Source organism: Phalacrocorax carbo, chromosome 8 (genome assembly GCF_963921805.1).
Source record: "Phalacrocorax carbo chromosome 8, bPhaCar2.1, whole genome shotgun sequence".
Lineage (NCBI taxonomy): Eukaryota > Metazoa > Chordata > Aves > Suliformes > Phalacrocoracidae > Phalacrocorax > Phalacrocorax carbo.
Window position 1 is genome coordinate 41,112,941 of NC_087520.1, and position 14,375 is coordinate 41,127,315.

General features: G+C 38.2%; 1 protein-coding gene across 2 annotated transcripts in view; it reads left to right on the plus strand.

Moving 5' to 3' along the window:
* The window catches only part of PLCG2 (phospholipase C gamma 2), a 66,655-nt gene that overhangs the window by 48,119 nt on the left and 4,161 nt on the right, over positions 1–14,375 (plus strand). For both annotated transcript variants that reach the window (XM_064459652.1, XM_064459653.1), the window contains 10 exons: positions 834–943; positions 1,746–1,842; positions 2,728–2,794; positions 3,063–3,220; positions 5,934–6,036; positions 7,014–7,223; positions 7,834–7,979; positions 8,990–9,104; positions 10,368–10,535; positions 11,159–11,247. In XM_064459652.1, the coding sequence (XP_064315722.1) occupies positions 834–943; positions 1,746–1,842; positions 2,728–2,794; positions 3,063–3,220; positions 5,934–6,036; positions 7,014–7,223; positions 7,834–7,979; positions 8,990–9,104; positions 10,368–10,535; positions 11,159–11,247 (1,263 nt within the window). The remainder of the gene's footprint in view (positions 1–833; positions 944–1,745; positions 1,843–2,727; positions 2,795–3,062; positions 3,221–5,933; positions 6,037–7,013; positions 7,224–7,833; positions 7,980–8,989; positions 9,105–10,367; positions 10,536–11,158; positions 11,248–14,375) is intronic.

Below are 14,375 nucleotides of genomic sequence, written 5' to 3' on the forward strand. Positions count from 1 at the left end.
AATGTGTAAACCACAAGTGTGAGTGTCTGTGTGTGTCTGTGCATTTGAGCACTGTTGTTTGTGCACAAAATTATTGCAGTTCCATTAGCAAATGTGGCCTGCATGCACAAACAGGTGTAGAGTTTATTTATGTGCTTTCTATATAAAAATGCTCTCTTTTGGTTTATTAATGAGTTATTAAAGTTTGTCTTCTTTTAAGATATATATAACGTTATAAAAATAAATGGCACAGCAAACATCTACTTATCTCTAATTCTTGTTAGGGCCTGCCTACTTGTAAATTCTCATAAAAGATCACCTGCTTGTAAATTTGTGGCTGTAATTCTTTTTAGTCTTTTTGGCCAGTGAATTTGCATTGCTGCTGAAGAATTCGGGTAGCAGTAAATTCAAGATAAAGAAATTGCTTGTCCTGCTAAAACTGCATGGCTTCCTAAAGGAAATGTGACCAGCAGGATAGCTGATGTGGTTTTGAAGTGGAGGCTTTGTAGGCATCTAAATCTACAAACTCCAACTGCATATGAATACATGTCATGAAGATAGAGGATGGATATTTCACACTGTGGTCTTCTTTTTTTGTTTCCTACAGTAATTATGTTGCAGCACCCATAAAAGAAACATTCTTTTTCTAAGCTGATACTTGAAGAATAGCAGTTGAGTAGCATGACTTGCTTCCACCAATAGATGTCACTCTGGAACTTTAGTATTATGTTTTCTAAGCTTCATAACAGAAAAAAGGGATCCAATCCCCCCTCTTTTTTTTTTTTAAGATTGCATTATTGATTATTTTATGACCCATACCCCTAGATGACCCCTTTGCTCTGTTTCTCTTAAAGCCTCAGAGAACAGTGAAAGCGTTGTATGACTACAGAGCCAAAAGAAGTGATGAACTGAGCTTCTCTCGAGGAGCTTTAATTCATAACGTCACAAAGGAAACTGGAGGCTGGTAAGGACAAAGATTCCTCACAGGAGAAATTCTGGTGACTTAGTAGATGGAGGAAAAGAATGAGCTTTGGGTAGTAGCTTTTAAAAACTTTGCCTATTATCTGATAGCTGCCTATTAACTGTGGCCTTATAAATCTTAATGCTAGTGTATTAAAAAAAGAAACAACCCAAACCCCCTCATCCTCAAGTCTTCTTTCATGTCTTTTCCATTTTTCTATACGACAGCAATAACCTCAGCCTGCAGAACCTCCACAGCTCAGTGTATCCAGTATTTTCCCTTTGCTACATTCATCCTTCCCAAACACTTGTGTATTCTGGGATGTCGCACATCTATTACCACTGTCGTCATTCCTCTGTTTCTTTCCTTGCTCTGTTAAGTACTTCTCAGGAATCAAACCCACCTTTTTTTAGTTATCTGTACAGTCTCCTTTCATAAGAGGTGTTCTTACTTAGCTGGCTTGTAAATTGCTTGGAAAGCTTGGGAATCTAACGTTTCCCTGTAGTTTCTGCAGGGTAATCAACCACATAATAGTATTTTTAGTACTGGAGGGGGAAAAAGCTTCTTAAGTCATTAATTGCAGTTTACAGTAACTGTAATCCCTCTGAAATAATCTTTTACTACAGTTAATGATCACTTTGTTAGAGCTTTTAGCCACTTTATCACTTATATTTTGGCAATAGTCAGCTAGACAAGCTAGTATGGGGTATTAATGACCAATTTCTCGAGGATTATTGCTTCATTAATGGCCTGTGGAAGCTCTTTAACTATTTTTTTTCTATATATATACTTTTTTAAAATTCAGGTGGAAGGGAGATTATGGAGAAAAAGTCCAACACTATTTTCCATCTAATTATGTTGAAGACCTGTCATCTGATAACTCTGCTGAGCTTGAAAGCCAGGTGAGGGTTAAGGTTTGTCCGCTGTGTTTCCCTAGACGATGCCACCTACTTGGAAGTCTGGTTTATAGAATTATGACGGCATGCTGTGTTTGAGAGAACACAGAACAGAGAAATGAATGCATTCTTCACTGTTCTCTGCTGCTGAATGCTTTTGTCAGGACATCACTCATAAAAAACTACTTAAGGAGATAGCTGATTTGGTGGAGTTTTAGGGGATTTCTGGCTAATGAAAATCATACCAGTTTAGATTTTTCAGATAATTTGGCTAAACAATAATGTGCCTGAAACTTTTAACTAGTTTGCCTGTATAATTACTGCCTTAATATTTGCAAATAAGAAAACTGTGTATACAAACACATCTTACTAGCCATTTCACACTCCGTTATTAAGTTTTTTTGCATAACTAATCCTACACTATTTGTGAAAAGTGTCTAAAAATCTAGTCCAGAGTCTTGGACAAAGGTCTCTTCAACAAAAGAAAACAAAACTCCATAGTAAGCAGTTTTGAAATTTTTTATTTTAAAAAGAAAACGTTGAGTTCTTTTGTTGTTCTAAAGTACTCCCCATGATTTGTCAGGAGTCTTTGGAGGAAAACACGTGTATTAGATTTCCTGTCTGGTCATTGCAGCTTTAAGCAGACTTGAAGAATGAGAGTTGTGTCAGGGCAGAAGCTGCACTTCTAATTTTGACCCTGTAGAGATTCTCATGTGATGTTTCTCAGAATGAGAAATTCTTGATATGGAAACAGGTTTTTAAACATTGCAGTGGGCATGGTTTCAGTGAAACTGAGGTTAGATTTAATGGTGCGTGTTTATTATTTGTTCATGTCCTGTGTATATTCACTCAAGAGAAGATTTAGGGTCAGATTTAATTCATGTTTTTCAGATTATCGAAGACAATCCATTAGGCTCTCTGTGTCGTGGCATACTGGTACTCAATACGTACAACGTTGGTATGTATTTTCTGATGCTTACATGTGCACTCCTGAGCTTTCTGTGTTGAGAAGACACATTTATGTTTAGCAGAAAAGTTTTTTTTTAAAAAAACAAACCAAAAGAAACCCCCAAAACCAAACCAAAACACCTACCTGTATTAATATAGCTAATACAATTAATACGATGAAACTTTATGATACTAACTGTTGCAATAAATCAACAATGACAGCTTAGACAAACTGTTGGATTTTAGTATAAACTTCTTGCTACTGTGTTGCCTAACAGTGAAAATGCCACAAGGGAAACACAAAAAGCCTTTTGTCTTCATTCTGGAACCTAAGAATCTAGAAGATCCATGTGTTGAGTTTGCAACTGATAAAGTAGAAGAACTCTTTGAATGGTACCAAAGTATTCGTGAAATCACTTGGAAAACTACAGAAGAGGTATTGATATAAAAACAATGAACTGCTATAAATTTACAATAGGATTTGTCTTTAGCTGCCATAAACTGCTAAACCTTGCTAACACCTGGTCCTTCACTCTCTTGCATATTGCTCTTTGTTCATTTTATTGATGCTGTGAATCTTGTTCCCTGAACTCTTTTGGGAATGCAACATAAATTAGCATTTTATGTAAATTTATGTTAACAGGATTTTTTCAGAAGCGTACTGTCTGTGTTGCACCCTACATCTCAGTGGAGAAGCATGCTTAGTAGTACAAAGTAGATACCATCACCATTTGACATCTGGTTACACTGGTGCAACCCTAGTGTTAAGCAGAAGAAACTCAGGTATCAGACTGTTCTGTTCAGAGTTGTGAATCCACTAGTGAGTATATGTGAAATCTGAGCTGCCTTTGCCTAAACTCTTCTTAATCCTGTTTACTAACTCTGCTTTCCAGTGAATGCACTGGCATTGACAGGGAATTGTGTGGCTAATACTTCCCTTATTTGTAACTAATAGGCACATTCTGGATTTACCAGATGGTCAGTAATAGTATTTGAAAATCCTTGCTTAACGACTAAAGGATTCTGCCTAGGTTTAGCTTCTATGTCCCTCTGAGTACTGCCACATAAAGAGATTCTTCAGGACTTGCTTTTCCTGTTCTGATGTATTAGTTTACCTACCTGTCATCTTTTCTAGTATTTAAGAAGTCTTTGACACGACCAAAAAGCCCTTACAATGACTATGCTTAAGTATACTCTTTCCTTTGTTGCTTTTATGAACTTTTTATTGTTAAGTGGGTGATACAAATGATGGAAAATGTGTTACAGTATCATGTTGGCTCATGCTGTTTATCTGTTGTCTGGAGTGGTAATGCTCTGAGGGTCATCGTAATCCTATTTATAGCAGGCAAGTTGGTGTCTCAAGCAGAGGACTGCAAATTCAGCAAGGGAAGAAGTGACAGGAGCTGTTGACCTATTGTTGGGGGAGGAGAGATATGGTGATTATGCCAGGCTTTCATTTAGAAATAAAAATGAAAAAAAGAGAAACACGACCTAGAAGAAGTGTCTCTAAATGGAATGTTTTTTGTGCTACATCAATGGCTCTTTAGGAGCTTGGCAGCTTTTTCTCCCAGTGTACAGTTAAAGTATTAAACAGTCTGTGTTCAAAGATGCTTTAAAACTCATTTTTGTCAGTCAGGAGGCTTTTCTCACAGTGTGGCCTCTCGAAAGCTCACACGATAGACTGCTGCATGGGGAGTGGATAAAGATGAGGAAAGGTCTTTTTTTTGCCAGCACTTTTAACAGGCTGAATTTTGGGGAAGGAAAAGGCATAGTGAGTCAACACTACGCTACAATATGATACAGGTATCTTATGAGTTTATTTCTGGGCTCTGTCCATTATACACAAAAAGTAAAACTAAGCTTCACATATCTTGTTATCCCTGTTTAATACTGACACTTGCATGCTGTTCATTGCTAGCTCTCCTGCTTGGTTATCGCTAGAGGGTTATGTCTAAAGATGAGCTCCTGGCATCTAGAAGTGGTCCTTTGCTATTTGGAGCTCTGATTACTGTTGAGTAATGTCTGGGAAACTGTGGTGGATCACTGAGTACAATGAGATTTGTACAGCTTTTTCCAAAGGTTACTTCCAAGTCTAAACATCATATTCCTCTTTGTTTTTCTTAGACTTCAGTGTATAGTCTCTGGTTCAGTGAAACATTCTGGAAACCCATGGCTCCCTAGCTCTGATTTTTTCATCTCTCTTCAGTTCATTTTGTTGAGGGAATTGTTTTGGAAGACTTTCTAATTGCTGCTCCTTCATAACCTCTTGTATGAAAGCTAATCACTGTTCAGTATGGGATTCTTCCAACATATGGGGCTCTGTTATCCTGTAATTGCTTCTTATGTCTGAAAAGCCTCCAGCCCAAATGTCTCCACTCAGGACAAGTCACGCTGATTTCAGTAGTTCCCAGTCTCTGGTTTCAGGGACCATTGCTCAGCTTCCACAGAGCAGGTGCCGGCAAACATAGAAGTGGGTTTATTACTGATGATGACAACAAGATTGTACATGATTTTCCATACATAATGTTAGTGGTTTGGTGCCCAAATAGAAAACTACAGGAATGATGCTTAGAGGGTTTGAATTTAGCTGTTTGGGAGTTACTAACAAGGCTTAAGTCCTGCTCAGGTTTGTAAATAACTAGAGAGATGCTTCACTACCCTTTGCATTTTTTCCGCATACATTTGTATTTATATGAGGTATAAAGTTGAGAATGTAACTAAAATTGAGTAATGTTAAGATGTTAAAAGTAAAAAGGAATAATTTTTTGCCAGGATTCTGAGTAGGATTGATCAGGGAAACACTGAAACACTTGTTTAAAACAAACAAACAAACCCAAACAAACAAAAACCCCAAACAACAACAAAACCCCAAAACAAACAAAAAGCCAACAAAACAAAACAAACCTCAAAACAACACAACAAATCCCCCAAAAACCAAACCCCCAACTAAAACCCCAAGCCACTTGGTTAGCCTGTTCTCTGAATTGCGTCTTAAAGTCATTACATCTATGCAAGTGTCTAAATTATCAGATAGGAATCTGGGCAACAAAGAATACATCAACTTTGTCATTTCATTAGAGTATACCCTGGAGTCACTGTACCATAATACTCAGTGTATCTGTAATCTAAAACTTTGTTACGTTTTACAGGAGAACAGGAGGAAATACTGGGAAAAGAATCAATTGATTGCTATTGAATTATCTGATCTGGTAATCTACTGCAAGCCAACAAGTAAAACCAAGGACAACTTAGGTATTTCCCTTAATATTACATCTGAATTTTACCCTTTCTACTAACTTTCCAGGTGTTAGTTGAAATTTTAGAACTGAAGGAAAAAAATCTATCCTTTCTCCACTGGGAAACAAAGTCTGCCTCAACTGTGCATTTTCAGTGGCACTTTGAAATTGTACACTAGGGAACTTGATGCTATTCAACTGTCACCAGAAAACTGTCACAAATTTCTAACTAGTTAACTACAGACACCCTTTCATAGGTGTCTTTCATGGGGAAGCTCACTAGTTATGTGGCAGTTGACTTTTTTGAGATGAAAAACTCTGGCTGAACATTAAGATTGGTTTGTAAAAACCTTCAAAATGGATTTGCTGTGCAGTATACAGTAAAAATATTACTGTAAGAACCTGTTTGCTGTTTATGTAAGCTATTGGAATAGTATATGGTCTCATAACATAAATGAGAACTGGGGTCTGTGTAAGTGCAGGTGTGGAATCTGACACTGAGATATGTACTGCTTATTCCAGTTTTTTGTTATTGCTGCTGGAGAAACCAGAAAATGTGCCTTTTTTATTTAAGTTCCTTTGCAAACGTTTTTAATAAGTTGTCAGTGTGGTTAAGACAGTATAATTATAGTCATTGTTTGATGCATTGGCTAACCCTAGCTCACCCTTTCTTCTCCCCATTTAATCCCAGGAAGACATGTCTCACTTAAATATATGTTATAGTGGTCGGAAGTACATTGTTAGCAATGATGAGATAAGAACATGACTATAGACTCTTATTTGCCCTGCTGCAAAGCATGTGACAAGCAGGCAATTTTAACTTTCAGACTTGATGCTCAACCAATTTGCCATGTCTGCATGAAAACTGTGCCAATTATTGCATTAAAGGACAAAGCAAAACAAAGCAAAACAAAGTGTTAGTAGAAATGCAGTATGAATGTCGGCTTCTTTCTTCATTTAGTAACCACTCTTTTTCCTCCCTACCCTGTGTAGAAAATCCTGATTTCAAAGAAATACGTTCTTTTGCGGAAACCAAGGCAGAGAGCATTGTTAAGCAAAAGCCAGTTGAGTTGTTGAAATACAACCTGAAGGGACTGACACGTGTCTATCCTAAAGGACAGAGGGTCGATTCATCCAACTACGACCCATTTCGCCTCTGGCTTTGTGGCTCCCAGATGGTGGCTCTTAACTTCCAAACTCCAGGTAATATTATCTTTAAAAAAGGATTTAATCCATGTTGCATTTCACCATAAACGAGCCCCTTTCTGGCCCCTCTGCTATTCTAGTCATTGTGGCTGTCCTATTTATTTGTACTTCCCAGGAAGAAGGGATGTGCAAGACCTAATGTTTCATTTTGAATGTGTGGATCACCTGATAGAGCTGGTTCCTAACACTCAGTCTTCAAAAGCCCTGTCTCTGAGCCTAACTAGCCACAAACTCTAAAAGGTTTATTTCACCTTGATATCTTCGTGATAAGCAAGCAGAGATATTTACAGGAAGTTTCAGGTGGATGAACAGTTTTTCAGCCACAGGGTAGGCTGTACTCCACTTTCGGGTAAGGGCCAGCTAGCTTATGACACATTGATAGGAAACTAATTGTGAATGGAGACGGGTTTATTGGGATTAAAATTGGTGAGAAATGGCCTGTCGGGTTCAGTTACTGAAGGGAACCGAGTCTTCCAACTTACCTCTCCAGCTCTTTCTGATAAAGTGGTGACCAGAAAGAACGAGAGAGAGGAGCCATTAGTCTGCTACTTCCTTAGCTTTATTCAAATGGGGATCTTCTGTTACGACTGTTTAACTCTCTCCCTAGATAAATACATGCAATTGAACCATGCCTTGTTTTCACTTAATGGACGCACTGGCTATGTTCTGCAGCCAGAAAGCATGCGACATGAAGAATATGACCCAATGCCAAATGACTCGAAGAGGAAATTGCAGATGATTATGACAGTGAGGGTAAATCTCTTTTGTAAATTATGTTTTTTACAAGTCATAAATATCTATAAAACTAAAAATAAAGCTATTATGTTTCAGAGCAAGAGCTGACAGATTGTCAAAATACTGTTTTTAAATGTCAGTGTGTTTGAGAATAAAGCTAATTCCACTGGTTCCTGAAAAGAAATATATATCTTTATCATGCTAATGAAGCACATGCTATAGGACTAAACACAGTCCTGGGATAATTTTATATAGTTGCTAATAATTCCAAATGAACTAACTTGCATTTCCAGTCTAATGACTTCTCAACAGAAGGGTCCTGTTGGAGATTGGTTAGCAGCAGGCTAACTAGTTCAGAGATTTCCAGTGTGGAAGAAAGATATTTATAACGAAATATAGAAACTAAGCAGAAAAAAGAACGAGCTGGTCATCCCCCCCTCCCCCCCATCATATTTAGTACACTATGACTTAGTCAGAGTGTCATTCTCATTTTTCATGGAGAGATGGGTTTATTATTTGAAAATTATGCTGTGTTATCTTCTGGTGCCAAACAGCAACTGAACTTGTGTCTATTCTCAGTTGCTGTACAGTAGGAGGTCTCCTTTAAAAATACGTGTTTCTTCTTTCCCAGAAAACATTATCTGCCTTTCACTACAGTTTAGAGAAGAGGTAAACAGGGGCTGTGAATATAAAGCAGGAATGTCTTAAAATAGATATGTAATAAAGGCTGAGGAGGGAGAACAAAACCTATATTGCAGGCTTGGTCTGGAACTGCATACTGTGTGTAATGAATGTTAGCTACAGTATCTTACAATGAAAATCATTGGCTTGACAATGGAAGATATTATTATTGGTGGCACAGATAGCATGTTTAATACAGGCAAACATATTCAAGAGAGGGATCGTGTATTTTTGCATGTTCTTCTGGATTTTTTTCCCCGCTCTAGCTCTGTAGGCTACCTTCTGTACGGAAATAATGGTGCCAAGTTTCCTTTGGAGGTGGTTATAATTTACAATTGCTTTTGCAGGTTTTAGGTGCTCGTCACCTCCCTAAACCTGGTAGAAGTATCGCTTGTCCCTTTGTAGAGGTAGAAATTTGTGGGGCTGAATATGATAACAACAAATTCAAGACAACAGTTGTGAGTGAGTATCTGCAGTTTTCTGTCTTGTAGGGATATGGTTATACTTCCAGTGCACTTAAATAAAGCGAGTAGAGGATTACCATGAATTTATGTTGTCTGTAATTAGCCAGCAACCTTTATATTGAGGAATAAGTTAACTTGTTCTGGACTGATGAGTCATACAACATTATTGTGTTGCTTGCCTCAGGGCTAGTTGATTTGAGAAACTTTGATGTATATCAAATTTAGGAAAAAAAGGACTGTTGCAGTTTGGGATGGGGGGGACGGGGCGGGCAAGAAATCCCAATTCTGTTATGTTTTTGCCTATGCATAAGTTTAGGTATTTGCATATTTAAAAAAATTGCTGTCTTAAAATGCCTCCAACAGTGCTAGTCAGTTCCCAAAAGTCTGGCCCAAATGGGGAGTTGCTACTGTGAGATCCTGACTGTTTATTTAAATTAGGGTTCTAAGACTGGCATCCCCTTGGAGACAGCTTGGGTATATAGGACTATAAAGTAGTATAATTTGCAATGCAATGATGAAATCTCACTCCTGGTGAGTTCTGGGTAAGAGGCGTGTGCTTGTGTGCATGTGTATATGTGTGGTACACGAGCTTCATTTAAGTGCACTGAAATGGGGCAATATCTCAGCCACTTAATATTTCACCACTTAATATTTCCGGATGCAGCCGTGTTCCTCTAGTAGACAAGAGGCTTTGGTTCTAATTACCCAAACCACTGATACCAGTGGAAAATAAACAGAATCACGAGCGCAATGTGCATTGTGGTTCATCAGTACTTCAGAGAAGAGGATTAAGATTTTGACTTTTTGTGGGAAGTGACCAAGACTTCAGAGGGCAAACTGCCTGGCTGTGTCACACGTACCAAATTACTTGGTGTTCTACAAATGACTATAAGAATTGGGCCATTGTACATTAGTCTTCCTAGTGCTTTTCATGCTTTTACTCTGAGACAGAGCATGAGGCTTGTAAATATGAGCAACAAAGTAACTTTTTTTTTTGTACAAATATATTTCCAAGGGGGTTTTATATGTTTAAATACAAATAATAGCTTTTCTTCACGGACTTCCATCCCTGCCAAGCTTCCTCCTATCTACCCCCCAAATAAATAAATAAAAACTTTCTGAAGCAAGGTTACAACAGAGACAGATGGTAAATAGGATTTTTGGGCCTTTGTATTCCCAGAAAATGTCCTGGGATACATACCCGTATGTGAATGAAGTGAAATTATCGTTTCATACTGCAAATGTTTCCTTTTTGTTACAGATGACAATGGCCTTAATCCAGTTTGGGCACCCTGTCCAGAGCAAGTGAAATTTGAAATTTATGATCCAAATCTAGCGTTTCTGCGCTTTGTTGTTTATGAGGAGGATATGTTCAGTGATCCCAATTTCTTAGCACATGCCACTTTTCCCATCAAAGGAATCAAATCAGGTAAGATCAGAGGGTATAATAAGGGGCTAAGTCACAAAGATGCATTGTTGTGTTTTGACTTTACTCTCAGTAGCAGGTACAACATGCCAAAGGACAAGTGCTCTTTTGATCTGAGTTCCTTTAATCCATTGTTTATTATGGTACTGGCTGTGTGGCATTTAAGTATTTAAAATAATCCCCTCATCCTCTTGAAATTCTTTCTTTTTAACTGAGATAGGAAAGCATTATGTAGAATAACTTGCACTGTCTTTACCACATACTCCATTTCAGCAACAGGGTTATGTGCTCTGAGTAAAATCTGGGAAGATTCTGTTTCTGTTTTGGTGTCAGTGCATTTGTTTTGTTAATTATCTTAGATGTGGATGTACATAGAGAAAGCTTGCTGCTTTTCTCTGCTTCTGGCTTCAGTTTTCAAGAGCACGTGAAATGATGTGTTTCTCAAATTTGCCATTCTTGCCTTTTGCTTCCCTGTAATTGTCATAGCAAAGCTTGCTCTCAGCAGCGGAGCATTTGAGCAATGAAGAATCTGTTAGCCCTCCAGACTGTATGCACCATTTTTGTAACTGCAGATAAACCTTTGCCTTGAATCTAATTGTCCTTTGTATGTGTTCCCTCCCCCCCAGGTTTTAGAGCAGTTCCCCTCAAGAATGGCTATAGTGAAGATATAGAGCTGGCCTCACTTCTGGTTCACTGTGAAATGCAACAAGTTCTGGTGAGAACCACTGGGGGTTTTTTGTGCACTTAGAGTGTATGTTATCAGTTCTTCGTGGAAACTGGGAAATGAGGATTTAGTTTTCTGTTCTGTGTCTGATGTGCTATTGTCAGGCGTTTCTTCTGCAGGTACTGGGGAAGACCAATAACGCAAATTGAGTTCTCTCCCTCTGGGTGGACAGATGACATAATTGTTGAAAGAAGTAATGCACTAACAAAGCCTCATTACCTCCACTAGTTTTTGCTGTAACAGCATGGTCATTGCCTTCCCCTGTTAACGACTGTTGCCATCCAAAGCTAGCTAAATTCAGCTTTGACTTTGTAGAATAATCTTTTTTTAAAGGTCCCACATAAAAAGAAATCAGTTTAGGAAGAGAAGATTGTAATTTCTTCCAGTACTTTGTTAAAATAAACAACCTATCAGGTGGAAAACACGTTCTGGTTCCTACAGAAGTGCTAATCTGCTGCTTTTAAGCCACTCTAAAACACCTAATTGAAGTACTGGTATTTTAAACATGGAGAGGAAAAAATAATGATGCATCCTTGCTCATGAAGCCAGGCATAAAGTGGCTGATCTGTGAACTGCATTTGTTGGTGTTCCAAAGGTGGTGCTGTATATGTTGATTTGAAGCAGACTCTCAGGCTCTCTCTATTTCAATGATATTTTATGTAATTTAAATACCCTGGTGCAGAGGCCCTGTAATGAAAGTTTAAAGATGCTTCAGGGAAGTGGGGATTTCAGGGTGCTTTCCAGTACCCTTCAGATTCAGAAAAAAAAAAAAAAAGTCCAACTTCTTATTTGTAGTCTTTTGCAACCATTCAGGCTTACGCTGCAGTTCACGCCAGCGTACATTTTTCTTCCTGATTAAAACACCAACTTCTGCTAACTGTAAGTCATTATGTCTCTGGATGGATTTGCACCTGCGGTTGCATACACTGACACGGAACCTACTGAATTCAGTCACATTCTTCTTCACAAAGGAGTGGCAGCCTTTTTCAAACATCCCTTGTCAAGGTTTTTACAGAGCCACCTTATAGCATGTGATGTAAAACGCCTGTGTAATGAGTGTCTGGCGGCCATGGTAGGTTCCTTCTGTGGGCTAGCAAAGAGACATGAGAGCAGCAGAGGACTAGAAGCTGAGACTAAGTGTGTGTGTATCTGTGTGTGCATAAACAAGAGACGCCTACGTCCTTTGAAGATAACGTTTAAAATGTGTGTATTTCATGGACACAAGTCTGATAGAGGAGGCCTGATAAACTGCTATTTTTTGGCTTGCTGCCTTTGAGATAACTAGCAGCAACTCACCATTGCCTAATATGTTGAGCATGGAAATCACTTGTAGATATATTGCAAGTTCCTCCTGCCATGGTTTCTCTTCAGAAATTCAGATCATTATTTGCCTGGGGCAGGAGTAGCTCTTAAAGCCTTGTTCATAGCAGCAGTATGTCTCCCAGTCTGTCAGCACCGAGTCCTTTGACAGTAGCACATTTCTCACTCTTGAAGCCCCTTCTGCTTGTTAAGCCAAATGAAGATGCAACACAGCTCTGTATTTTTACAATGTCTGTGTCTCTGGGTCGTAATGCAGTGGTAGGAGAACTTTCAAAAATGTCCCCTTTTGTTTGGCTGTCTGCAACAAACCAAGACTTGCCGTAGTTAATCAACTCCTAGAACTTTTGCCTGATCATTCAAGAAGCATCAGAAAAGATCAAGGCTTCAAGGCTGCATCCACCTGTTCTTCTGTCTTTTTTTTTTTTTTTTTTTTTTAATAAAATGATGACCATCCATAAAATCATCATTTAATAACGGGCCTGTTTATATACAGAGCCCATCTGCATACCCTTGGATATGAAATGCAAAATTTTAAAGGGGAATTAGAGATGGCTGTGGAATTTCTCAGGAACAGAGAAGCAAGAGTATTGTAGACATAAGCACACACGTTTGTGAATTATTATGTGGGGCCTTAATGCAGTTTCTGTTGAAGTTAACCGGTTCTCTTGATATTGTAGAAATTGTACTTTACTGTACTGAGGTTGTTGTCACATTTAGAAGCATGTCTTATTTGCTTGAAAATTGATTTGCTTGCTTCAGAAAGTGTGTGTATCTCTTCAGCATTTTCTGATTACAATCAGCCTCGATGGTGTGTATGTTTTTAACATAAAGATTGAAGTGGACATTCTTAAATGGGGTTTTAAAGCCTAGCTTTGTGGATACAGTTATTTACAAGAACAGACAGTAGTATGTATGCATCTTGATCACTACACCTCAAACTGGTAATTGGTAATCTGCTTTTCCCTTTGCGATTTGGGAATACAAATCCCCTTTAAAAAAAAAATGTTTTAAATTGCTTTTAAAATCTTAATCGGTAGCACAGCACTGAGACTGTTTCAGTTGCTTCAACCCATATGTGGGTCGGAGTGGGTTTCGAGAAGAAAAAGCAGGTTTAGGAAATGATCTTGTTGCCCCAACTGAAATGTACCAATCCCAGATCTGGATTGAGTGCAGAAAGAGGCATTCTTATTAGTATGCTGCCTCTGAAAATATTTGGGTTTATTACATTTATCGATTGTATGTCATTTCTTGTAGGATGAGTATCTTGTTTTGCTGCTGATGTGAAAATTAAGACTTCAGTCCTGCCAGCACTATTCTCCAGTAGTAACTCTATAAGGGAGACAGCTTTTGCATCAAAAGTTTTGAAGTATTAATATAATTTGAAGTCATAAAGGGAATAATGATGGTTATTTTATGCTTGTAGAATATTTTGAGACCTTCTACTGTGGGCTGCATACAACAACAGAAACTCAGACTGCTTCAAATACTTAAGTCAGTTCCTCTGCAAGTATTGAATTGACATAGCTACATAGAAACACAGGTTCTGTCCTTCCTTCTTAATCATCTGAGTACATGCTCCTATTAACTAGTCAGTATTTTGACCTTTAGTCTAGATTTCAATAGGAAAGCACCAGGATTGGTGGTATGTCGTATAATACACAAATACAATGGAAGAGCGAAAAAGTAAACTTTCTAAAAAGTATTTTTAAAACTGTTATAATCTGATAACCCATCATGATACACCATCTGCTGGCCTTTTCTCAACAGACTGACTTGCTTTATTAGGGAAAAATATTCCC